Raw genomic sequence first — 27,778 nt, 5'->3', positions numbered from 1 at the left:
CTGTACAGGAATAACATGGGTGTAGTGAGACGTGGATGTACAGCAAAGCAACTGGACCAGGCAGCCATGAAAGGCTGTCATCATGTCACTGACATCACGAAACTCTGTAGTCACGAGCTCACACGTGCTGCTGTCCAAAAGCTTTATTACAGAACTTCTGTACCATGACTTAGTAACCAGGAAGAAAAAAATCAGGAAAAGTTACAAAAGATACACTTCCAAATTTGGAATGCTTTTACAAAGGAGGAAGGACAAATATGATGCCGAAAACAGAAGCAGACAGATTTCACATTTGCTGGTATGGTAACATCTTTATACAGACCAATTCCAGACTCTAAGCTTGCTCTAGGCAAACCTACTGCTAGGAGAACAGAGAACAGAAGTCCAATGATGCCCACTGCTCAGGAGGAGACGGGACACAGGTCCTGATGGGAAGCATCTAGGGCTGCAGTGACAGAGGAAAAGCTGTGAGCAGGGCGTGCTGCGGCACCGCAGGGAGGCTGGCACGGCCTCCCGCTTTCAAGGACCTGTGACAGTAATACCCTCACTTTGTAACATACTACTACCGGGACACTTGGTGTAGAATTACATGGATGAAGGCAAGGAATTCTCTGCAGTTAAGAAAATATCCATTCAAAGCTGTCCCTTTCAGAAAGGACTGGCCCTCACGTTCCCCTGGGTCAGCCAAGTGAGCCCAGTTCTCTGCAGCTCACGTGATTTGCTCTGAGGCTGCCTTCTGGATGTGATCTTTGACTCGACCCCCACCACGCGTGGCTTTCTTGCTGCTCCCAGCAAAGGAGCCGGTATCTGGAGAGCGTGAGTGCAGGACTGCAGATTGTTCCCACTGGGCTGCTGCAACGCTACGTCTGCTGGGTTTGGTTCTTCAACAAAGCTGGGCAGGCAAAGCTACAAGGGATCAAACTTGCAAAAAGAAAAGGAGGAAAAAAAGGGGTTTTATTTCTGCACACGGAGCCTGAAAGGCTTCCAGATAGTAAACAAGACTAACAATACAAAATTAAGGCTACTGTGAGGAGTTCTTGGTCCCTGCCTTGAAAACAACTGGATTTAGTACATTTATGCTTGTTGAACACATTTTATTTTCTGAAGCAGTCAGCCAGCTGCCACAAGCGCACCTGCAACGCTGCCTAAAAGGCAGCTGGTTTCACAGGATTACTCAAAAACCTTCCGACCTCTGAGCCAGTGTGGAGGAAACCGTGTCTCCACTTACTTGCCTTACTCAGTGCTGGCCCTGCTACCTGTGGGTCACAGCACAAGGGGAAGAACTGGCAGAGAAGCCCTCTGGGAGCTCCCTTCTTCCTGCACAGCCTCCCGCACCGCAGCTGCTTCCCCAGGAGCTCAGAGGAGCGCTGCTAAAATGCTGCCTACTGAAACCAAACCGGTTCTCAAAGCACTTACAGGTGCAAAACTCAGCTGGCCTCAACAATCCATAACACTCTGAATTCAGAAAATGTAGCATAGGCAGTAAGCCCTCCTGTGTCATCGAAGCTATTTATCATGTGGCTAGCAGTGCCTTACAGTAACTCGCTTGCTCTGCCTGTTTCTGGATATAGCACCTGCAGATAAAACAGAGGTAAGTTTGCTTCCAGTGGTGCAGCAGTCCTGTAGGAACGCAGGAACATGGCACTTGAGAGTCTGCTTTTCTCCCCTTCCATGTCTGATTTCTGCAATGAGCGCAACCTTACTGTAGCACCGAGGCCTGGTACTGCTCAGAAAGTGACCTGATGCTCTGTAGGCTCAGGTGACCCAGACAAGGAGTGAGTGCTGCCTGCTGTGCTGGCTTACGTCCCTGCGTTCCTGAACTTACTGATTTAAAAAAAAAGTCAAAAAATCACAGTTCTGCCCAAGCTTTCTTCCAAAATGCTGCCCTGTAGAACTGACTAGCCATGATACACTTGCCCTCAAAGGAGGGAGACCCTTCCAGGACTCAACTTCCAGAAACATGTACTATACAGAGATGTGGAACAGTTGCAATCTGGGGGGATAATAAAAAAAGGTAATTTTGCTACCTGTTTGCAGCCATCAAAACAGCAATACCTGTCTTTTTGTTCTTTCTTTTAATGCTGAATCTCCTAGTAAAAAAAAACCAACTTTTTTATAACATTAGAGAGGTTTTGCACAAAGACCCGCTTCTGTGCACTGTGATTATTTTTTTAAACTTGTTGCAATGATGACAAATAGGAAAGAGTTACACAGACAATGAGGTAGCATAAACTACAACAGTGCTATCTTTACAAGCTGTGAAAGATGACCAAAGACAAAGCATACATGAGTAGACAAAAGGGGAATTTCCCCTCTTTCTCCTTTCCCCCACCTCTGAATCTGGATGGGAGAAGGCAGTATATCACAAGAGGAAGTGTCAAGCACTATGCCTAGCCCACAAAACAGAGCGGATGGCTGGACAGATCACTGCAAAGGGATTCCTAAGCCGGACTAAAAAATGCACAAACCCTTTAAAAAATCATCAGTACATCACCACAATGCAAAAGGAACACAGAGGGACTTTTTCTGAATTCCACGTACTCTGGCCACCTTTCCCTCCTGCTCCGCCCCTCCTAAGTCCATTTTTGCAAGCTCTCACAAGTCCAGCTCTGCACCCTCGGCTGCACAGACTGAATGGCTGGCTGACATTCTTAGTCTATGAGATCCTGGAGCTCCTCATCAGTCAGCTCATTGACCTCCATAATCTTTTCCAAGTGCTCCATATACCGGGCATGGTCTTGCAGAAAGTGCGGTACCCTCATGTTCTCAATCACAGCCAATCCTTTCAGGCGGTCTACGTCCTCGTATGAGATCTGCAAGGAAGGACATGGGTAAGTTCTGCATTATAGCCCTGCTACTTCTCTGCTGAGGCTGTAAGTTACCCTTTGTAGGTGAGAAAAGGTTTCAGTGTGCTTCAGTGGAAGATGCAAAACAAAAGTGTCATTTTAGCAAATGTAGGGATACTTTCAGATTCTGCTTTTGATTAAATCGGTGAACAGATTCAGAGAAACCTGAATGACACTGACCTACAACAGCTACAGGAACAGAGAAGGCTGGAGCACATGTGAGTCCTGAGGTCTCTTCTCAAAGAGGTGGAAAGATTGATAAAAGAATGGAGAAGACACTGTGCCCAAGAGCAAGGAACTGGAAACAGCGCGCAGGACAGCTGAGGAAGAAGAAGTGAGCGTTCTCACTAACAAATGTGCTTATGATAAGCTACATTAAAATGCACCTGAAGTCCTTCCATTACTTGAAGGGAGCATATAAACAGGAGGGGGTATGACTGTTTACATGGGTGCATACTGATAGGACAAGGGGGAATGGTTTTAAGCTGAGACAGGGGAGATGTAGGTTAGATATTAGGAGGAAGTTTTTCACTCAGAGGGTGGTGACGCACTGGAACAGGTTGCCCAGGGGGGTTGTGGATGTGCCATCCCTGGAGGTGTTCAAGGCCAGGCTGGATGTGGCTCTGGGCAGCCTGGTCTAGTGGTTGGTGACCCTGCACTCAGCAGGGGGTTGAAACTCGATGATCTTTGAGGTCCTTTTCAACCCAGACCATTCTATGACTCTATGAAATATTCCTCAAGAAATAAACCAGTTGCAAACTCTATACTGATTCTAATTAACTCCTGTTTAGGCAGCCTTACACATCCCAAAACGTTGTGGGCTTTTTGTTTGTTTTTCTCATTTAACAGCAGGGTGGAGATTAGTTGTACCTCTTGGCATCAAAGCCTTGTGGGTAGAGGAATGGCAATTTCAAACTTTTTCCAGCTTCTATGGGGCCTGCTACTTTTTTTGTAATGAAAGCAGAGGTTTTTCACCAGCGTCTTATGATTCTGAAGCTAGGGCCTCGAGTCTTGAGATCACAATAGCTCAAGGTGCTGCGAGTGATGGTCCAGAAAAGGATGAATGCTTTGGCTGTACAATAATTACACAGGCTGTCCTGCAAACACAGAACAGATCTCCTTGGGCAGATACCTAGTGTGATGAAATGTACGTGGTTGTCACTTTGCCTCCGAGCTGCATGTGCTGAAGCACCCTACAGACAGAAACATATGTGCTGGCAAAAGCACAAGCCTGGCTGTGCGTGCTAACTGGCACGTCCTATTTCCTCCCAGCAGGTCTGTGCCAGGTGGCTCAAACCTTTCGACTCCCACACTTCTTTTAAGGAGCTGTGGTGACACTGTGCTGTCAGGGCTCCCTAGAAACAGCCTGCCCGCTTCGCAGGTCAGGTGCTCCCTGTTCAGGAAAGGTTCGAGCCAGCATGGGTGATCCACCAACGTGTAAGGGAAGGGTTCTCTGGAGAGATAAGAGAGTCGAATCCAGATTGCTAAACCTGATCCAGAGGAAAATACCACTTGATTTTCCTGAGAGTATACGGAGATACTTGAGTGAGTCCAGTGAAGGGGCACAAAATGATTGAAAAGAACTGAACATCTGACATGGACAGTGGAGTCCTTGTCAGCAGAGAAGCAGGAAGTTACAGAGAATAAAGCTGCAGACACTTACTTGACACAGTGCAATTTTTTTTCAGAGTTTTCTAACTTGGTTCAATTACTTAAAAGAGCTCTGCTCACCAATATAATGTTTCTGGCACTACAGGCAATACATCTTAAATGCTGATCAAAAGCCTCTATTGTAATGTGCCTTTTATCACCCAGGGATTGCCAAGCAGGCGAAAATGTTGGTATAGCAGCTCTAAATGCAAGCATAGTAACATTAACTCGAATCCTCTTTTATGTGAGTATGAACTCCATTTTATGAACTGTGGAAACTCAGCAATCCAAGGAATTGGTTCAAGAACTCTGACAGTTTCTGCAGTTAGCATGGTTTTGTGTACTGTTTTCAGATAAAACAAGCAATGACAGTGGAGAGAAAACATGTTCTGGGAATGTAGAAATATCATGTATTCTGGAAAAGACAGACCCTATCTTCTGAAAAACAGTGAACAAGCATCTGAGATGAAAAACACGCTGTTATCTTTCCCTTAGTGGAGGGAGGGGATGGCCTCAGCATCAATCTGGGAATTTAGTTTCCCACCGGGACCCATCTTATCTAGCACCTGGCCTGCTTGCTCAAGGCAAGTCAGGCAGTACCCTAGAAAAGGAGGAAAGGAAAGCCTCAGAAATATGATCGTAAAATCTTAATCTGATAAACAAGGAATGAAGAAAAACTGGTAGAAATTCTTAGGACTTCATAATATTTTTAACCTGCACTGTGTGTACCAGGTGCTGTACAGAACAGAGATTTCTATCCAAGTAAAACAAAGCACGACGACTCATAAATCTTTGCAAACAAGCTTACTCAAATGGTAAAACTGTATCCTTTGGTTAAAGATGAGTCCACTCACCTTTCCAAGCGCTGTCAGAAGGTGGAAATCAATGGACTCCCTGTATCTCAGGATTCGGAGGATACCGTCTAAATACACCTGATCCTTATTGAAGCAGCCTAAAAGGAACCAAAATAAATTACACTCTATCGGGGTTTGTTCAAGGCGTATTCTCAGAAACCATGTAAATAGAACTTTTTATCCCAGAGTCTGAAAACCTTCCCAGAAATAACCAGAAGGCTAAACCCCCTACCCAGAAACCAGAAGATAGTCTCCAAGAATGTCTGCAGCAACAATTTGGTAATAAACACGCAAGGAAGTCAAAGTGAGTTTGAGCTTCTTCAGTTTTACATTTTACATTCCCATCGGCAGCAAAAAATCCTTTACTGATTCAGAGTGAACGTCTAGCAAAAGTGCATTTCCAGCCTTGTTTTCAGTAGCAGAAATCCTGTCGCCTCATTTCAGGAAGTGCAGAGACCTACTTCTTCCTTTCGTAGAAGTTCTACTGTGCTGAAGGAGCTCTACGCACATTCTGAAACCTCCCCAAAGCACAAAAATACGTAAGATAAAGAGGGAACCCACCTGGCTGTGATGTGTCAGTCCACCCTCTCTTGGCTCGTACGCAGTAATCCCACCTGGTATTGGGGTCCTGGACAAATTTCCCCACGTCATGGAACAGCTGGCTGAAGGACATCTGACTGGCCTGATAGACAGTGTAGTAGAGCAGGGCAGCTCTCCAAAGGAAAGGGTCTTTGCGGAAGAGGACGCTGTGAATGCTTGCCAGCCCTTCTTCTGTAGGATTGATTGGTTTCAACCCATGTTTTCTACGTCCGTTCCAGTTGCACCAAGGCTGGCTATTGTTGTTAAAACCCCGAAAATAATGAGTTCCTGAAAGAAAGGAATATGAGACTTAGAATTAACATCTAATGATTCAAAAATGGTACAAATATCGAAGCTGAGGCCAGTTTCAGAACTCTGAACTGGTAGGAGTGGGCTTGGGTGAAAGTGCCAAATTTAGCACAGCCTGCAACAGAGAATTTTGTTAGAGGTAGACACACAGTGCAAATATTCACCTGCTGACCACACTATGGAACTCTGGAAAACGCCTAAGGTACATAAACGTCAGCAGAACTTGATTTCCCAAATCCATGAAAAGGAATTTTCAAAAGTGCCTTACATGCTCGTTGTCTCAAGCACAGCCTAGGCTTTGTGGTGAACAGAAGGAAGGAGAATCAAATAAAGGAAGACCTCAGGGAGCAGAGAAATTGCCTCTTGAAACTGATTAAGGACACTACTGCAGCCTTGGAAGAGACTGCTGTCCCTTTGCAGCATGAGAAACAGTGCTCCATGGCAATCACAGGGCTTATTCTTCAGCTGAAATTCAGACACTACCCAAACTTATCTAGTTTTGATGTACTTAAGTAGAACAGTTTGTAGAAATTTTCCACAGGGCTTGGCCAGCCTTGTGTAATGCAAAATCAGTGCAATGCGGCTGGGTACTAAAGTATGCCCACATTTGCAAGCAGTGCATTGCATCAGAAGCAGATTTGTAAAGTGAAATGGCTGGCTCTAAGCTGGAACAGTCACACTATTTTTGTTTCCATTTTTTAAATCCAGACTGGCTCTAGGTTGGTCTCACAAACCACACGTCCTCGAGCACTGACAGCACGTGCCCTGGAGCACAGTCTCTGGGTTAACATCAGCTGGAAGAATTACACGTCACCTGCCCCAAGACTTCTTTGGGATGTGAACCTCTGTGCAGTAAGTGGGGCTAACCAGCAGACTCACTTCAGAAGTTCTTTGCAGATCTGACCTAAAAGTCTAATGTATATGCAACCTAGGAATCCTCAAATGGGTTATCTTCCACGTACTGCACTTCGCAGTGATAAAATAAGTTTCTCCTTCCCTTTAGCGCACCTAAAGCACGGGACCTTTAAACAGGGATGTTGTTCCCTTCTTCTGTATACATACAGTGCCTGGTCCAATTCTGCAAGATAAGTAAGAATGCATGCAAGTACTCCCCTTTGTCTGAAGAACTGATGGTAGGCTCGTACCAATTTCATGTCTCAGCATCCCTTCCAGCCAGTGCTCTCTCGCAGTGGAGATATTGATAGTGAGAGTGGGGCGGCCATTCACCACTGTCATTGAAGCTCGAGAAAGCAGGTCCTCCGTGAGATGGACCACAATCTGAAGACGAGAGAGGCCAGGTATCAAAGAGCTCTCTTCTTGTCCCTGCTACTGCTCTAAGCTTTCCTTTGGCCCTTCCAGTATTTTTTTTTGGCCCCTTGCCCTTCACAGCTCTTCCTTGCTACCTCTGAGAGACGCTTCTGACTGCTGAGATATTCATCGCCCACACTTCTGATAAAACCTCCAACTTGAGTGGGACTTAGCATGAGGATTGACACATGCAGGTACAAGACTGCAAAACTGAACGTGGTAACACTGACTAGTTTGGGAGGGAAGCCAAATGCAGAGTAAACTGGAGAAACATGTTTTTGAACAGTTTCTCATTATCTTGGTATTACTGAGAACTGAAAACTGTTAACAAAATAGGACCCAGGGATTAAAGGCATTAACACAAGACTACCAGAGTTGACTTCTCTATATGAAAAACCCAGCTTTCAGCTGCAAGTTCACCAGCAATCAGTCCAATAAAACTCTTATTTAAGATTCAGGAAATGAAGGTAAGTGCTAACGCATTTAAAGTACTGGTACCACTACACTTTATTAACGCTTCTTCAACTGAAGAGAGTACTTTCATAATATTTCAGTTAACACTAAGTAGATGCATTAACCATACTTTTGCAGAAAGTTTCATTAAGAGGACACAGGAAATTTGATGAGGGTTTAGGATTCCGCTTCCACAAAGACAAATCAAAACAAATATGAACACAAAGGGAAGTAAAAGCACAACAAAATCCTAAACTGTAAGTTTTTTTTCTGCTTGCTCTAAACTGTAGTTTTGTAACCTCACTGTCAGAAACACAGGTAAAGTCTGGTATCATTGTCAAATTATAGTCTCCCAAAACGCGTGATGAGTTTAGCAGTTTCTCTCAGTGCCATTATATTTAGTAATTAAACCTAGTTTCCCATAAACTATTTTTTTCCCTTTTTTTTTTTTTACTATTTATCTCTCACTCCAGTCTCTTCTTGTTCACCGCCAATGATCTCATCTAAGCCTGGGGCTCTGTCAGCTGGTGATTTCATTTGGAATAATTCTCTTTTCCTACATTCATTTTCGTCTAACTCGTCCAAGCAATTCAACATTTAAAATCTCTAGTATAGGAAATAAGTTTGTTTGCACAGGACTCTAAAATGCTAAAAGTCAGGAAAAAACAGCACTTAAACCAACTAATCCTCTTTCAGACATTTTTATTCACTTATGTCACTTTCATTTGTTCAAATTTTTATATAAACAGTCTCTTGGGCTGCTGATTATTTTTCTTGGCCTCTTCTTAACCCTATTACCTCTGGTGTAAATAATCTGATACAGGAGAATGGATGACAGAACTGACAAGTAAATGGAAATGTGCTACTCTACAAGTAGCTGAAAAAGGAGGGAAGGAAGGGTGTCGCTCTTGGGTAATCCCAGAAGAGCTGGATTTCATAAGAAGCCTATATGAACCAGGAAGCGGGCTCGAAGAGATGGCTGAAGTATTTACAAGGGCTTTGCATCATTTCAATTGTTCAAAAATTGAACACAGCCATGAGAAAAACATGAAGTAAGGAATTTTCCTGTAATTAAGGAGTAAAGGCCTTCCACACGGTCTATCAGGTCCCTCCATGTGCAATGTGAAATGCCTAATATCTAAACAAATGCTCCTTTCCTGATCTGCTGTATGACTTACCTCACCAAGACAGCCTTCCTTCACCATGTATTTCCTAACGTGATTCCAGATGCGGCTTTTGGTCAGCAAGCTGCCACCGGTGGCCTGTTCAAACTTTTCATAGCTTCCATATTTCTGCAGTGTCCGCTCCATAATGTTAATGGACTACAAAATACAAAAGCACACCAAATACGAATGCAGTAAGACCTCAGTGTCAGACTGGCACATCTGCTTTTTCTTTTTTTTTCTCTCTCTCTCTTTTTAATCTTTCTTCTAACTCACTAGGAGTCTCTATGAAACTGCAGTCAATAAACCTAGTTAAATCACATTCAGACGTCCATTAATAGCAAAGTACTGAAAAATGAATCTGATTAACTCATCTTCAATCCATGTACATAAGCACAACACCGAAGATAATCACTTTAGTGAAATTTTCTCTTTAATTCTGGGAAAGTTGTATGACTGTCTTGTAAATCAGATATAACAGGTCACAAGGACGTTTGCAGGTTAAGTTGTCAGCATGTTTTTTTAATGATTTTCCAAATAAATTTCCAAATATGAACTATTACTATCATATTATTTCAATTCTTGTTATTTTCTTAATTAGGAATCATAGAATCACAAAGGTGGGAAAAGACCTTCAGATCATCCAGTCCAACCATCCACCTACCATCAATATTTCCCACTAACCCATGTCCCTTAGTACAACATCTAAACATTTCTTGAACAGCTCCAGGGACAGTGACTCCACCACCTCCCTGGGCAGCCCGGGCCAGTGCCTCACCACTCATTTGGAGAATAAATGTTTCCTAATATCCAATCTGAACATCTTCTGGTGCAACTTGAGGGCATTCCCTCTCGTCCTGTTGCTAGCTACAAGGGAGAAGAGGCCAACCCCCACCTCGCCACAACCTCCTTTCAGGGAGTCCTAGAGAGTGATAAGGTCTCCTCTGTGGGCAGGAAGCAGAGCACGATGCCCATAAAGTGATCTGAACTCTGCATGTTGGAGATGTTATTGCTGGGCTGTGGAATGCTCATCCCCAGTAATCTATTTCCCAATACATTATTTCACATCCTTAAAAGAAAACGTAGCTTAGAAAACCCAGCAGTATTTCAGCTACAGGGAACTGCTTTTGTCATAGATAGGATAACAGAAGCTCCCAGGAGTATCAGGGAGAAAATTCGACTGATACTACTTTAAAGAATGAGCGTTCTTGCAAAGAAAATGCCACTAATAATGATGGTGGAAATCTTGCAAACTGAATCTCTTTTTACACTATGCCATTATATCCGTACACCAAACTGATAACATGCTTGTTGTCTCCAGCTATGTAATTCTGGCATTGTCAGACTGGCTTACTGTCTGCAAAAAGAGGATTCTCACAGCTACTAAGAATCTTGTTCTAATATTTTCAAGTTGAAACTAAGCAACTCTGAGTAACTGCCACAAAAGCCATAGATGCTAGTTATGGAGTGTTCTTATAGTCCTGTATCTCTTTGATGAAAGATGAATTACCAGAATGAATGCCAAAGTGTCTTAGTTTCAACTGTGATGGAATTATTTTCTTCAGAGCATCTGGTATGATGCTATGTTTTGAGTCTAGGAGAAAAACAATGTTGATAACACACTGATGTTTATAGTTATTGCTAAACAGTATTGTACAGAGCCAAGGGGATTCCATATTCTCAGCGAACAATAACAAAGGGCTGGGAATGGACAGAATGAGAGCAGCTGACTTAAACTAGCCAAAGGGATATTCCATACTGTATGACATCGTGCAGAAGGAGTTCTGAAGGTGGTGGGAGTTCATCTCACTCTCTTTTGCTGCTTGGGGGTGATAGCTGGGCATCAATTGGGCTGGTGAGCAATTGCTTGTGCATCATTTGTTATATACATTCATATATCTATAATCATAACTATTATCCTTTTCCTTTTCTCTATCTTAGTAAATACTTATATCTCAACCCACGAGCTCTACTTTGTTTTTCTTGATTCTCTCCCCCATTCCACTGGGAAGAGAGAAATGTGAGCTAACAAGTACGGAAACAAAGAATCTCCCTGCTGTGTTCCACTGCTCTGATCTCTATTCCTGGTGCACCTGGGTTTCCACAGTCTGATTTTGCTGACAGAACCCTTCTAAGTCATGGAAGCAGAAAACTTGCAGACATCACTTGTGGTTGTTTGATAGCTATCCTGACAGTCCTTCAGGGCCAGCACAGCAGCGCTGCAATACAGCCCTAACACAACTGGTCCTGAAAGCCAGACATGTGCCCTCAGAGCATGACTCCAGCACAAAAGGCTCACAATAAAGCCACCCAGTGTTGTGAGATGAAGCCTATCTCCTCTCGCAGCCTCCCCTGTGGCTGTGGCTCCCCAGTCACCACACTACCTCCAACCAAAGCTCAGGCCTTGTCAGGAACTTGGAGCTGTCATGCTCTAGGCCCACCTGTGGTGGATTCAGGATGGCCATGGCCTAACACAGCACTCCAAGACAAAGTCCTGCCAGGCAGAACTGTGTGCCACCTCCAGGCCTCACGACACTTGGCTTGCTCCCAGAACTCAGCCCATTTTGGCAGCTGGCCCCTGTGGCTGCTGAAAGTAGAGTAAGAACTGGGCATTATGGAGAAAGGCATCAAGGAGGAACATGCTATCTCTTCACGGTTTTCCTTATAAGATCAGGCACCTGATGCTATTATTTTTACTGTTACTTCCATTCACTTATCACACAGAAATATGCATATGAAGATCTACACACCTGTACTGGAGACCTACGGTGTAAATGGGACTTTACTTCCCAGTAACTTCTTCATACACTAGGTCTTGTATAAATGCAGGGGCATGTTATAAATAAAGGCAAGAGAGATTTTTCTTTGTAAGTAATTAATTTTCTTGTGAACAGTTAGGTCATAATATTATACATCATTTAAAACTGACTTCAGACAAATGAAGCAAGGTTAGTATTCCTTCTTTTAGGAATACATGAATCCCTTACTAAAGGCATAATGTTTCTGGATACTAACAGCAACAGAAACACGAACTTCACCCTAGATGGTCCAAGTCAGTTCCCACATGGCCACCTGTCTGATACATGATGTCTGAAACCTGTCACAACTATGTCAGCTTCACAGTAATAATAATAATATCCTGCTGTGTTTAATAGCACTTTTATAAAAATGACAGAGAGATGAGGAAGCAAGAAGTAATAGAGCTGCATCGGGCTGAGTTAAAGTACAGGCCAGAGTTGAAGCTCTCCCACGAGACCAAAGCCAGGGAACTGCAATTCCCCAAGCAGCTGAGATAGGTCTTTCTACATTCAAATGTACTTTGCACAGTTGCATAGAATGGAAATTCCACTCAAAAGTTTTCAGTAATGTGATTTGAAATCCCATAAATCCTGTGGGTGGAAAGGTTTGGCTTTCAATTCTCTGAAAGTTGTTTAGTGCAGAAACTTATGTAGGGATGGAAGTCATTTTCCAAAGTGGCCAGGATTTGGTCATTTTCATTTTAAGGAATCTTAAGGCATCTTTTAGAAAGTATCAATCACTCAGGCTGTATTTCTCTACCAGTAAATCCAATAAGGCCAGGACATCGGCTCAACTGCTAGAATGGGTCCATCCACTGAGCTTAGTTGTCAGCAGGCTGCAGGCGAGACTGTCTTAGGCGAACCAGCAATTCCAGGCAACACTTGGCCTTGACTGAGAGGTCCTACAGTCCTTGTGTTACCAACACAAGTGGGAATGAGGCCACTGCATTTTAGATGCAAAGTGTTCAGCCATAAGAACGAGTCACATCTCCTCACTTGCCCTCTGGGCCAGTGAACAAGATGAGGATCATTTTATTTATTAGTATGTATGTAGCCTTGCAGTTTCCTTGACCATACTAGCTGCAGCCTGTTCAAGCAGTGGGCAACGTGGAAACAGAAACATGTGAGAGTAACAGCTAAATTCTAGTTGGTTTTGAACAGTGCCTTGTTAAGAAATCATGGAGAAAGTCAGTAAACGACCTGGAAATCAGCTCCTGTTCTCCACTTAAATTACATGACCAACTTCCATCCAAACTAAAACTTGGACAAGTAAGCTCCTCGCGTTCCTTCTTTTCTTCTAGAACAGGTCTTTTCAGCATATTTTTTTATTGCAGAGAAGCAGGAGCACCGGCATCATTGCTAGTGCTGGAGTGGAGGAGAAGAATCTTGGCTTTGATCCCACCAAGTACAGAAGAGAAAGGCTACTGCAGGAGCCTTGTCACATGTCCTCCCCACATCTAATCCCAACCCCCCACCATAGGAAGGGACATCTCCCATTAGACCAGGTTGCGCGGGGCCCCATCCAACCTTACCTTGAACACTTCTGGGTGGGGCATCCACAGTTTCTTTGGGCAGCTTGTTGCAGTGCCTCACCACACTCAGCTGCCAAGAATTTCTACCTTGGGTCTAATCTAAATCCACACTTTGAGTTTAAAACCATTATCTCTTGCTCTATCAATATACTCCCTGATAAAGAGTCCCTTCCCAGCTTTTCTGTAGGCTGCTAATAAGGTGCCCCTGAAGCCATCTCCTCTCCTGGCTGAACAACCCAGTTCTCTCAGCCTATCTTCACAGGAGAGCTGCTCCAGCCCTCCAGTCATCCTTGTGGCCTCCTCTGGATCCAATCCAACAGTTTCATTTCCCTCTTGTGCCGGGGGCCTCAGACCTGGATGAAGTACTTGGTGGGGCCACACGACAGCAGAACAGAGGAGGACAATCTTGTCCTTGCCCCTGTGATACAGCCCAGTTTCCACACATCTTGAAAAAAGTAGCACAAATCTGGAGTACTGATCAGTACTGGAGTACTGATGGATGAGAGCAGGTTTGAGGAAGCAAAGGACTGACAAACATTTGAGAACAAGGCGGTTGTCTCTTCTCAACATGAAAACTCATAAAAATAAGAACACTTGAGGAGGGTGTGTAGACTTAAGTAACCAGTTCTGTTTCACCGCTGTTTGTAAAGATAAATTACTACTACAAGATGCAGCTTTATATATGTTGGTTTGGAGGTAACTTGGTGCGCAAGTACTTTCTAAAACCACCTCATCACAACAAATAGCAAGAAAAACACTGAACGTGCATGAGACCTTCTGCTTGGCCCTCCATACGAGGAGACTCCCTGGTGCTCAAGCCTAGGCTAGCCAAGGGAGGTGGCAGGAGTTTGGGAGTCAGGAGACATACATTTTTGCTTGTGCTGCAAACCTTCAGGCTGCCCTCCTGAGCTCTCCCTACACTCAGCTCTGTCCTCTTCCACTTCAATCAGAGGTAGTGTTGCAGCTTCCACAGGAAGGGTACGATGCTGAAGAGTACCTCCTCTTACAACTACCATGTGGAGTAACCCATATGCTGGCAGTTCAGACACATGCAAATAGATGTTGTGAGTTTGAAGTCATGCTCACTGAGAAAGTCATGAAGCTTAAGCCTCCTCTTTGCTGAACATGTATTCTTTTCAAAACTTCTAAAAGAGTGCTCACCACTATCACCTTCTCCCATGACTGTGTTTCAAGCAAAACAGAAATCCTGAAGCACTGAAACAAGAGGGAGAGCTGCTACACATGCAATTCTCCCAGGACACAAATCTCTGGGAGGTGGTAGATCTCTCCAGCCCTGAGACAGGACGTGTCCCAGTGATGCTGCTGATTTGGACACTTGCCACAACTACCCCAAGTGATGAGAAAAAGGCTTGGGACCTTTTAGCATCCCAGGCACTGAGTACAACACAGAGCCCCTCACATGGGGTTCTACTCCTGTCTCTGAGGTAACTCAAAGTCAACTGTTGCAAGAACTTGCTGGGAAAATCCGGAACAGGATGCCAGCTCTTGACTCTTCCAGCACCCAACAGTGAGCTTATTTTCTGTTCTTCGGGGCAAGTAAGGGAAAGCAAGGTACTGGTCTCACCAGTGTTCATAGAGGCAAATAAAATTCTCAAGCAACACGGAAAGGAACAGAACAAAAGAAGGACTATTTGACTGTACTGGGTCACTGGTTAGGAGAAATAAGTCCTGTTCTTTTCACTACTATCTAAAGTGTCTCATCGAACCCCTTTCATCACTGCTAAAAGAAGCATAATTTACAAGACAAGTACCCTTGTACAACAAACTCTGCTGATGATCATGAAAGTAATGAAACAGAAGAACTAATGAGAACAAGGCAAAACTCTGTGTAATTATCAGGTTTAGGTTTTGGTAGTGTTGGCTTATTAAAATCATTTACAGCCAAGCAGCACTCTGAATCCCAAGTCATCCATATGTAGCATTATAACCTAGTCACTCAAGAACTATCGTAGTTGTATGTACTGAGAAGACATACTCATTAATAGTTTGAGGCAACCAAGTTAGAAAATGGGCTCACTGACAAAGGGGCCAGCTCCCCACATTCAGCTAGCAGGCTCAGCTGAGATTTGTGAGACAGAGGAGGCTTGCAGGCACCATTGCTTACTCCCCTGCACAGCTTATTGGTGTGTGAAGTGAGAGGAAAAACCTCCCAGATGCACTCTTGGGTAACAGTAGGCTGTACCACACTGAACATATTGGTCTTATTAACAGCCATAAAGCAATGGCTGCATCACCCTTTTGGATGCAACTGGAGAGAGGTAAGTAAGTGCAGTGTTTTGAGGGCAGTCTGTACAGTCTGTAGTATTCTGGGTTTTATTCAGTGTTTACACTGGCTTTTTTTTTTCATTCTTCCTCTCTGTGTGATAAAGAACACATTTTACTAATTTGGATCTGGCAGAAGTATTCCTAATGAAATACTCATCATTTCTTTTTGAATGACATTATGTCCTGAAACAAATTTCTGCCCCTACAGCAATACCACCAGAAGCCATCTTCCACCTAGTGGAAGAGGGAAGCCTGTGCAGTACCCTAAGAATTGTGCTACGTAAGTGACCCTGTCAGCCCTGTGTTGCATGTTAATATACTTTATCTACAAATCTTAGTTTGGGAGTGTATTTAGTTAGTAGCAGAGAATGACATGTTTCACAGTTAAGTGCTTTTTAGGGCCAGTGATGCATTCTTGGGAGTTCAACGCACCTCATCTGCAACTCGACCTGTACACTGCAAGGGGTTACCGTGTTGAATGTCTCGTCACTTAGCCTTCCAGCTCCACTTCACTGCAGGCTACTACTAATGACTAATATGTATGCGTGTAATACAAACAGAATGTGGCATCATTTTTAAAAACTCAAAACTGCTATTTTCTTGTGACTAAAAGGGAAAAGGATGTGTAACTCTTTCACAGGAGGGATTACTCACTCAACAAAGTGACGATTTATTTTAAAAGACAGCTTTCCTGCCTTTATGTACAGCTCAAGAAACGTAAGCGTTCACAGGCAGATTACTTCAAGTTGCGTCTTCCCTGCTGATTTTGGTTCAGCAAACTGCCACTGTGAAGTTATGTGCCCTGCAGACGGTCTGGGGGGATCATTACTTCAAGCTAAATATTGCCACCTATGACACTTGTGCAAAGATACATGGTTTATGTGTTGATTTTTAAAAAAATAAACAATGAAGGACAAGTAGTTTGAGCCAGGAGAGCGAGTAAGAGATTTCATAGCACTTCTATAGCACAAAGTTGCAACACTGATCTTGAAACACATTACAGGTGTCAATCAAAGTGAAAAGCTACAAGTCTGCATATTGCTTTTTAATTCTCAAGTTCTCTTCCCTAGGAGCACATATTGTGTGACTCATAAAAGAACTTTATTGTGAAGAAAAGGTGATGAAGTAGGAAGAGAGAAACAAAGAAACAGAGCAAAGTATAGAAAGGGAGATGTTAGAATTACTATTTTCAAATGTCTTAATAATTAAAAAATTTACTGCATGACTGTGCAAAATCAATTATTAAAAGAGATGGGCTATCCCCAACGTTGAAAATTTTCTTTGATTTGACTAGAGACATGAGGACAGATGTGGGTGCTCACAGCCCTGTATTTTCCCCATTGCAGAACTGTTGTGTTAATGGCTTGCAAGTCCTTGCTGCTGTCTTTCTTTAATTTAAAAAGAGCAAGCAGCGTGATTCATTTTCCAGAAATGTTTCTGCAGTGCTACATTAACCAGTTCCACAGATTTGCACAAAAGCAGAAAGGAGGACAGGAAAACATGGCCTGTTTTAATATCCTGCAAACCATACACAGCAGTGGGTAAAAATAATTTTGAAATTATTAGAAATCCTTTAAAATTCTGAAAATGTCGGGTTTTGATCTCATTTAACTAAAGTATCCCAGACCCTCTGCTAGGAAATTGGTGAGTTCAGCCAGTGGGGAGCATTTTACATAGATTTCAGTCACAGAAAAGCAAGCATTACCTCATATAAATGGGGCAGGGATAACTTCATTTTCTCTCACATAAAGTGAAGCTTCCTAAAAAAACTGCAGACCACAATAAAAGCCAAAAATATGACAGAAAACAAAATGAAATTTATACTTATTGTAGGAAAATGGATGATCATATGCAGTTACGTTTTAACTGCAGGCCAGCATCTTGATGCTCTGACTTTCCTTGGTCACCTTTTCTGAACTTAACACTTCCTATGAGATACCAGTGTGTTTCCTCAGATAAGTAAAATATCCATGAAAAAAAATTAGCAGTGAGGAAATGTGCTTGTACAATTTTCTGACTGAAATTTTTGATTCATGCCGCTTTTTCTGGACACTAAATTTGCAGGAAACGAAATTCCTGTGTGTGAGGAGATGAACATTTGTAAAGTGAGCTGCAAATGAAAAGAGTGCCACCTGCTGGGCTTACAACTGTGCTAAAATTGTTTTTTCAGATATTTATATGAAGTGCAGGACTTCATTCAGTATTTTTAGGAGCTGAAACTTCCAAGGAACGCTTTCCTTGCTAAAAACGTTACCATAAAATAATTTTGAAAATTGAGGAATAATTAATTATGTCAAAGGGGGAATTTTCATAATTCAGTGGTTTGGCAAATTAGTGTTGATTTGCTGTAATGATTAATGCTGTTAACATTGTTATAAAAAGCGTAGGAAAACGTGCTAAAAATCCCTACTCAATGGGTAGCAGGATTTGATGTCAGTATGATTTATCTGGTTGTTTAGAAGCATGGAAGCTCATCTCTAAGTACAGAATAGCTCTTCTCCTATAAAGAAAATAATTTCTTAATAAAACCCTGACATTTTTTTTTAGACATAATAATACAGACTCTGTCTTCCAATACGATGACCAAATTAATGGGTAACAACACCAGTGTACTTTCTTGGATTTGAAAATAAATGTCAGATTCTTCACAAGTAAGGGTCAATTACTAGAACTCACTGTAATTTAATTCAGGATAAATTCTGCATCAAGAATTTTGGGATTTTGAACCGATCATATCACACATAAATGAAACTTGTAGAACGGGAGGACTTCTTCCCAGTGTACTCCTTGTAACACAAGACTCTCTGTTTAGAACAGCTTGTCAAACATGACAGTTTAGAAAGATCTTTTTTAAAAAACGAGGAGAAAAAAAGTGGAGGAGGACTGTTTCTTATATAGATAAGCACTGTGTTTTTTGGTACGTAAGCCAAAGGTTAAGTAAGGTTAAATATCTCTTTGGATTTTGTTGTGGTTGCACACTGTGGGGAAAAACATGGGTTTCTTTTAAGTTTTATCTATCTCTGGACAGGAATTTCAGTCAGGATCAAGGATAATGCACTGATCTGCTGCATGATTTAGCCTAATGTAATGCAAATACCCTTTCAAAAGCAATTAAAACAAGGAAAATCAACATATGTTAATCCAATAACCATGACATCGAGTAACTGCCATCCCCTCCCAATCTTTGTGCCACCCAAGAGGATTGGCAGGGTTTCTACACTGCTTTTTTCCCCACTGTTTATTAAAGCCTCTTTATGCTTTGTATTATTTCTGTCCTACATTCTGCTTCATTGACTAAAAAGCTTTTTTGCTTTAACTGGGTTTACATGGAACATAATTTATGAGAAATGGTGCCTTCCGCCAATGAAATCCTTTAAATATTAGGCAGGCTTTCACTTTTTCAGTCAAAAAGACAGTTCTGCTATGTTATGTACTCATCACTGATGTATTCTTCAAACAGTACAGGAGGAAGACAAAGAGGAGTGACTTTCACCTGCTACAAAGGCAAATATCACCTCTATAAACGTGAAAGAAAGAAAGAAAGAAATAGGAGAAAAGGAGAAAAAATGTAACTGTACCTGCTTAAGAAATCTGTCAGACGCTTGGCTATGCTTAGCTAACACGTTTGGCAAAGCAGGGTTTGCATATTCAAACTGAGGATTGTACGTGAAATCTGACTTAAAGAACTTCATTTTTTCTTTCTCCACATTGGAAGGCTTGATTGCAGTTAGCAAACAGAGTTTTCGGCCAGAATCATCTCCCTCCTTCCCATGGCTTTTTGATGACTGGGATTGCTTTGGCTTTGTCTGATTACAATGCCTCTTAGCTCTACCTCTGGGTCGAGGTGGCAGTCCTATGCCATTCCCTGCAGCTGAAATGCTGTTTGCAAGCTTCACGCCATTAGACACGGGGCTGGTGATGAGGACAGACGGCTGCTGGTCTGTGCAGTACCATCCACTGCTGAGCAAGGGCAGCGGGACCTTGATTTTGCGGTGCTCATTGCTTCGCAAGGTGGTAGAGCACTTTGTGGCTTTTCTGTGTTTCTTGTGGTGAGCGGGTGACTGCTTCAGAGCATGGTGCTTTTTCTCTTCCTTGCTCTGCAGAAGGACATTGTAGCTACTGGTTCCTGTTGTGAAAATGTCCTTAAGGACCCCAGGAGATGGATGCTGGAGGCTCTTTTCATTGCTGATATTCAGCTTATGCTCTTCTGGACTCAGAATTGATTTCTTAGAAAGTTCCTGCTTCGGCCAGTGAAGTTTTTCTGCATTAATGAGGGGGAAAAAAAAAAAAAAAAGCAGCTGAAAATAAATGTGATAAATTTTATTGTTTCACATCTGAAAAGACTCAACATAAATGAAATGCACAACTTGTCTTAACTATGGTCACACCATGTACTTTGCTCTCTGTACTAAGAAGGAATATTGAAAAAGGAATGAGAAGTGTTCAGCTGGTTCAAGTACACCTCTACGAATCCTTAAAACACTGTTATTTCATCTACTCAAAGTTGTCCTACAACAATAGCCAGCTTTAAGAAAAGGAGAAGCAATATTGTAAACCAGTCCAGAAGAGGCAAATACAGTTCCTTTAGCGAGGGAGCCCTCTCCTCCTGCTCTGACCCCTGGCACGGGCTATACGGGAGGGAGGTCCCTGGTGCAGAGCAGCAGCATGCAAAAGGCACTGAGAATTAGGGTTGTATTTAACATTTGTGCTGGCTCATTAGACAGAAGTGACCTCTTCACTGGTTCCAGCCTTCCCTCAGCAGAGTTCATCCCGGAGCACTGGGTGAGCTGAAAGTCAACGCACAAATATTTCCTGCCGCAAAGAAACGTTTCTTACTTCTGCATCTAAAATAAGAGGATTCACAGAACAGGAGATACGGCCAGAGCCTGATTGAAGGCCCCCAGAAGGGATTTGAGCTTCAGTCCATAGTTAAACATAGTAGAGCTGTAATTGCTTTACATACAGTAATTATACTGTGAATGGAATATTAGCAAGAGATCATTAAATGCCTCCAAGGAAAATAAATCAATAGGAGTTTAATTCCAGCTTTATTTTCACAGGGAAATTAGGTTTTCCTCTCAACATAAGCTCCATGGCAAAGTATTTCATACTTTCGAAGCTGCCGGTGCAATATTAAACTTACATCCCTCAGTTCTCCTGCCTGAAGACACTCTGAAAAGCAAAACGACAGAGGTCCTGCTTGCATGAAGAGATGATGAGGAACGTCAGCCTAAGACCTTCCTCCACTGGAACGCGAGAGGTAGAAACATTATGATTATTCTCTTCTGCTAAAGCAAGCATTTCTAACGTAGGCTTTGGCTTGTTTGGCAGTAGGCTTGAGAATCCTGTTCCAAGGCTTGGTACAGGAATGAGTGCCTTGGAGTTCCTGGTCAGACACTATGGGATCACTGCCATTGCTGGTGTGACAGCCAGCCCACTTGGCTCACCTTGCTGTTCTGTGGGCTGGGGTAGGGAGGAACCATCTCAAGGAGAGAACCAGCCATACAGCCAGGAGACTGTGTGGTGCGCGCCCATCTGCTAACAGCTGCCAGGTAACACGAGGTGCTTTTGGACAACACCACGCCTGCGCTTGTATATTTCTTGGCAAGTACTGAAGATTGATTTTGGGGCTGCTCCAAGTATTACAGGATGAGAATGCTTGCTTTTGAGAAGGGTAAGTGAAAGGCAAGGCGTTCATATTTCTGTGTATGGAACACGTGATTTTGCTTACGGAGGCAAATTTGTAGGTGGAAATTCAAGGCCTACATCTCAAACAGAAAAGATGGATGATGTGATATGAAGGGCAGTATTGTTTCACTTTCCTTCTGGATCCATTCTCAGAAGCCAAAAAGAGCAGAGCAGTGAGCCTTACATTGCCACCAGACAGAAATCACTTGGAATTACTACCCCACGTGCATCTACCAACTGTTACAAAGGAATTCTGATTTGTGCCTTGCTTTTTCTGAGAAAGCACACAAAAAGGACCTGTAAAAGCTCTCTCCCCTCTGGAACATCTTGCCCCCAAGCCCTGTTGTCTGTGTGGGATTAAAAGCTCACGGCTGCTGTCTTTCAGAACTAAGTAAAACAGACAGTCAGGAATCTTCCCTAAATATCTATACATGTGTATACATCTTACATACATCTCACATCAACATCTTATAGGACTTCATATACATTTTATGTGAATGTCATACGAATTCCGTAAGTATTGCATATAAAATTTAAAAACATATATAAATTTATTAAAATATATATAAATTCAATATGCATTTTATATAATTTTATATACATCTTACATGAATTTTATAAAAATTCAATATGCATTATAAATTTTATAGACATCTTATATAAATGTTATATGAATTTCATATACATCTTCAATACATCTTTTTAGATAAATTTTATAGACATCTTATATGCATCTTATACACACCCCATATAAATTTGATACAAATTTTATATAAATTTTATTTAAAAATTATGTACGTCTTTTATACAACATATAACAATTTTATATACGCGTTTTATGCATATGATATAAATTCTATATACATTTTAAGTAAGTTTTATATAAATCTTATATATAAATTTTATGTACATCTGTAGTGGAAATGCTAAGTCACAGCCTGAACCAGTGCTTGAGCACCTGGTGGGAAGGCAGGGCCAACCCAGGGGAGCTCAGGTGCATGCAATGCAACTGAGTGACCAGAAGGGGTGGAGCCAGGATCCACGCCTTCCCAGACCTCATTTAAGGGTTGGCTGTGGAGACAGAGATATTTTGCTGGAGATCCCTACATACTTGAGGCCTTGTAAGGGTAAGTAGTTTCTTTTCTTTGTTTCTGTGTCCAAGGCTGCTGCATTTGAGCATATCCTCACTTGCTGCAGCCTAGGACTTTGCTGCTATGCTTTCCATTGTGTTATAGGGTTACAGCATCTTATACATTTTATATGAACTTTATATAAATATTATAAGAATTCTATATGTTTATATTAAAATTTCATGGACATGTTATATGTGCCTTATATACACTGTAAACAAATTTTGTTTTACATAAAGTTTATGTATATCTTATACACTTTGTATGAATTTTATAAATATATATCTATAAAAATGTACATTTTATATAAAATTGAAATACTTATTTACATCTTATTATATATGAATTTTATATAAACTTCATAGACACTACATAAGCTTAGTTTTGTATAGAGTCTATGTAAATTTTACATAAATCCTATATAAATATCATGTACATCTTAAAAATACTTCATTGACACTTGATATAAATTTAACTACTACTCTTACGTAAGACATGTATTAGATTCATATACACCTCATACTCTTTACAAAGATCTTCTTTACTTCTTATATGTACTGTATACACCTTATATTATTGTTATATAAACAATAAAAATTCTATGTAAACTTCATTTGCAGCTTATATACATCGTATACAAACTTCATATGAGTTACGTAAATTTTATATAGGTTTTATTTTATCTTATACACATGTTATATAAATTTTATATTAAATTTGATATTTCATGGCCAGAGTGACCAAGAAATGGTGGAGTTCTCTATTCTTGGTGAAGTCAGGAGTGGGGGAAGTAAAACTGCTACCTTGGACTTCCAGGGGGCAGACTTGAAACTACTCAGGACAGTGGTGGGGAGAATCCCTTGGCAGTCTGTTCTGAAGGGTAAAGGGTCCAGGAAGGCTGGCTGCTCCTCAGGAAGGAAGTCTTAAAGGTGCAGGAGCAGGCTGTCTGCCTGTGCTGTAACATGAGCCAGAGGGAAAGAACACCAGCGTGGATGAACAGGGAACTTTTTATAAGGTTCCAGGAGAAAAAGAGTCTACCTACTGTGGAAGAAGGGATGGGCAACTCGGGGAGAGTACAAAGAAGTTGTTAGGATATGCAGGGAGAAAGTTAGAAAGGCAAAAGCCCTGCTTGAACTCAACTTGGCTACTGTAGTAAAAGACAACAAAAAAATGTTTTACAAATAGATTAACAGTAAGAGGAGGGCTAGGGAGAATCTCCATCCCCCTACTGGATGTGGTGGGGAATGTGACCATTGAGGATAAGGAAAAGGCTGAGGTTCTCAATGCCTTCTTTACATCTGTCTTTAAAAGTTAGATAAATTATTCTGAGGGTACTCTACCTCCTGGCCAGGAAGGCATTCTGGCTTGTATCAGAAATAGCGTTGTTGTTTTCTATAAATCATAGAAAATACTTCTGAGGTGTGTAAGTTTTTCATGTCCTCTTTATATTTCCATCTATACAGCAGAAAACAATAACGTATGCCCAAACTTCCCAGCTACCTTTGAAAACTCCCTAAAAATACCTAATGTTTGCACACAGATTCTCTCCATTGATTTAGCTTGCAGGCTTATAAGTCATAAAGCCCCAAATCTTTCAACTATTAAAAACAAACAATAAAACCAGCACAGTCTCTCCTAAGAAGACTTTCTCAGCATGTTTTCTTTCATCTATTTATATCTTGTTCCTTGCTGCAAGAGCTGCAAAAACATGGATCCTGGACACACTGGTGAATTACTAAACTCAACGATCAGCTGGATTTGGGAGCATACAGTGGTGATGTAGAAAGGTTGTAGCTCATCTGTGCCTTCCTGTCCCCATTTTGGCATTGGTAGGGTATCCAAAGATGGAAAACCCTCCTCAGTAGAAACATTATCTTTGTCAGGTCAGGACACTACTCTGTGCCTCTTTTGATCAGCTGAATTTGGTTTTTGCTGCCCTGTGAGGTGGGTTAGCAGTGCACAGCAACAGGCAGAGCCAGCTCCACTCTGTCTGGGGACAGCTTTGTTTCCCCACCCTGCTCATGAGAGCAGAACCAGGTCCTGCCCCAACCCAAAACCTATCACTGACAAGATACCTGCTGGAACTGTCAATATTGGGCTTAGTCTGTACTGCAAGTGCAAACATACAAACCATACAACATACTACAGCCAGGATTTTGTTGTCAGTATGGGGGATCTTACTCCTGCATACCTTCATTCCTGAATGTGCAGCTATTCCAGCATGATGGTGGTACTGGAGAAGGGATGCACCCCAAACCTGCTAACAGAGCATATGTGGGAGCCACAAATTTCATAGTAATTCTGCACTAAGGAAATACTGTGCATGTTTAAGTTGCACACTTCTTATCCACTCACTAGCTTTGGGTCTTGTAGCATAGCAGCCTCTACTTAATCTTGTCAGGGATTGTTAGAAGAAACGTCATACTTTTATAACACTCAGAAACCAGGTTATACTGATGGTTTCCTTTTGAAGTATTGAGCTAATACTTTACTGTGTTAATAATGCATGTAGTAAGAGCTCCATGAAAGATTTTTTTCCAGAATTTGGACAGTATTGGAGAAAAAAATCTTCTTTACCTAGGCTCTACTATCCAGCAAGCTTCTAATAGTCTTGCTCCATAGGTGGCACAAGGTGAATGATGACAGATATTTGTGGGCATGGATCAATCTCTGCTCAGCTAGATGAGCTCTAAAAATCATAGAGCTCCCATGGTTTTTGAGCAGCTGTCACTCAGGTTATATATACGTAACTGACAAATCCTTTCCAAACTCCAAGTGCACTTCTTACAAAGCTTAGCAAACATGTTGTTGGAGATGTTCCCTTATCCTAGGAATGTAATCATCTGAGTCACTGCTGTTGTTCTTCAATTCAGCACTACCATTTTAGAACATATTTGAGGTTTTTTTCAAAATGAGGAAACACTTCCAATACCTTGGCTTGGATTTTCAGGCTTACAGAAATGCAAATAATTTGTGATTTCTCTACAAGTAAATAGTGAAGTCCCAAAGATGAGAATATAAGATTGTAGTAAGTAACATTCCTCCTTTGATACGCTTTGCAAATGTACAGTAACATAACAAAGACCTTTATTTTCACTGTTCAGGTAATGTGAATAGACTGAAAAGCTATATGAAGTTAATTAGATCTGGACTTAATGATTTAAGGTTGCGGAGGGCTGTAGAAAGAATATTCTGCAACAAACAGGCTATGGAGGGAGTTGTGTATGAATCTATAAAGTTCTGCTGACTCTCAGATGCTACAGGCTTGTTTGTGGAGTAACAGAATCTGACCAAAATCTGGTGGTGTCTTTCCTTACTGTTACAAATGCCTTTAGGGTTGACAAACACTCAGCAGCTTGAACAGGAAGTGTCTAACAACCTGAATGTGACAGCACTGGAAGCTCTGCCTCTATAGACTGAAAACAGCACCACTGTAGAACTAGTCAGCTCATGTAAAAAGACATGCTGAGCAGTCTTCTATTTTCCCAGCAAGTCATTTAACAGAGCCCAAATGATGCTGGGAACATTGATGTGTAACTTTTTTTTTCAAAACATCTGCCTATTAGCTTTCTTCCTGTAACAGAGTATCTGTCATTCACCTTTAATTCTGAGCTCCAAACCGTGGGCTAGTTTCAGCTATGAGGAAATTTGTCCCTTAGATTCATAGGCTGCCCGTGTTTGTAACTCTGATATAACTAGAATCTGCAGGAATCGCAGGTGTGATTGTAGACTGTGCGCTTTGCTTTTTCTTTAAATTGCAATGATATGCAAGATGTACTCATCCTACTTTAACAGATATCTAAACAGACTTGCAAGTAGTTTCTTGCATGTGTGTTTTTACATTGAAATATGACACACAGTTGACTCCAAATTCAGTGTCTTCAGGTTGAGCTACACTCACCTAGCCGAAGAGCAGAGCTGGCACTCGATAGGCTGCAGCGCCTGGCTCCTGCTGAGGCAGCAGGCCGGGACGCGGCCACCCAGGGCTGCGTGACGAACCGCCCTGCTCGGGTGGTCTCTTCAGCGAGCAGCTGAAGGCTCTGCGCCCCGGACAACCCCTTCGCTGGGAAGGAACGCCGTTTTTTGGAGACCGCGGTCCCTGCTGTAGGTGAACGTGCCCTCGCAGCGGAGTGGCACACGAATTAAGCAGACTTAACCCACGGGCTGCGGGCGGTATCAGTGATGGCTGTAAGGGTTCTCCGCGCTAGAATGGCACTCGGCAGCAGGCAGGCTGCGTCCCATCGGGTCGAGTTGAACCATGGAAAAGAGCTGCAAGGAGATCTTGCCTCACGGCACCCGCCCTGCGTGTCTCCCACACGCGGCGCCTCGCCCCGGCCCAGAGCCGGACCCGCGACGGCGGTACTCACCTGTGACACGGATGGACTCCAGCATGGCGCACCGCCGTCCCAAGGCCCGCCCGGCCGCTCCTGGACCGGCAAGGAGCAGCCGCCCCGGCGGAGCGCCCGCCCTCGGCTGCCGACTACAAGTCCCAGCGTGCCGCGCGCCCCTAGAGCCCCGCGCGCCCCGCGCGGGAGGGCCGAGGTGCACGCTGGGAGCTGTAGTACGATAGGTCACGCCCCAAACACAGAGTACTTGTAGCTTCGCCCCATGACGTCATCCTGCAAGGCATGAGACCTGTTTATATCGTCGCGTAGCAGGGATGGGAAGTCCGCAGTGCGATGATGATGCTGAGAAGCCCTATTTCTGTCCTGCCCAGGAACCCCTTTTTCTGCCCTCCCAGACTGAGCTTCATGGAGGTTTTTGACATATGCATACGCAGCTGTCTGCCTGAGGGGCTGGGCCAGCTACACAGACTGTTCCTCTGATAGTTCTGGCTTCTTTCTTCAAAGAAAATTAAGAAATAGAGACATGAAGGCATATATTTTACTCAGTCCTGCCTCACACATGAGGACAGGGACTCCTCTAGCAATCTACGACAAGGCTGAAGCACTAAAACCAGCTATGAGGATATGGAGGCACCATTTTCTTCTGTCACCAACACACAGCTGTACCTTGCTGTCACACCCAGTGTCCTTTTTAGCTTGAATTCTTTCAGGGAGAGAGATGATGCGTGCTCTGTCAACGTGCCCAAGTTTCACCTAAAAGAACCTCTTTGCTAGCACAGCTAGAAAAAGGAACCCGCAGGCTTGTCGCCAACTCTCAGCTTGCAGGAACATTAAAA

The 27,778-nt window shown here is 42.6% G+C and overlaps 1 protein-coding gene across 1 annotated transcript; it reads right to left on the bottom strand.

Annotated features, from left to right (window-relative positions):
• On the bottom strand, positions 119-27,778 carry KIAA0895 (KIAA0895 ortholog). The gene is made up of 7 exons (XM_021388004.1): positions 26,964-27,778; positions 19,357-20,039; positions 9,178-9,321; positions 7,384-7,516; positions 5,912-6,217; positions 5,351-5,448; positions 119-2,813 (listed from the first exon to the last, which is right to left on the bottom strand). Exons 1-7 carry the CDS (start codon positions 26,986-26,988, stop codon positions 2,652-2,654), a joined length of 1,551 nt encoding a protein of 516 aa, XP_021243679.1. The 5' UTR covers positions 26,989-27,778; the 3' UTR covers positions 119-2,651.

Source organism: Numida meleagris, chromosome 2, assembly GCF_002078875.1.
Source record: "Numida meleagris isolate 19003 breed g44 Domestic line chromosome 2, NumMel1.0, whole genome shotgun sequence".
In the NCBI taxonomy this organism is placed as follows: Eukaryota; Metazoa; Chordata; class Aves; order Galliformes; family Numididae; genus Numida; species Numida meleagris.
The sequence above is the reverse complement of the archived record's forward strand: the minus strand, read 5'-3'. Positions and strand labels throughout refer to the sequence as shown.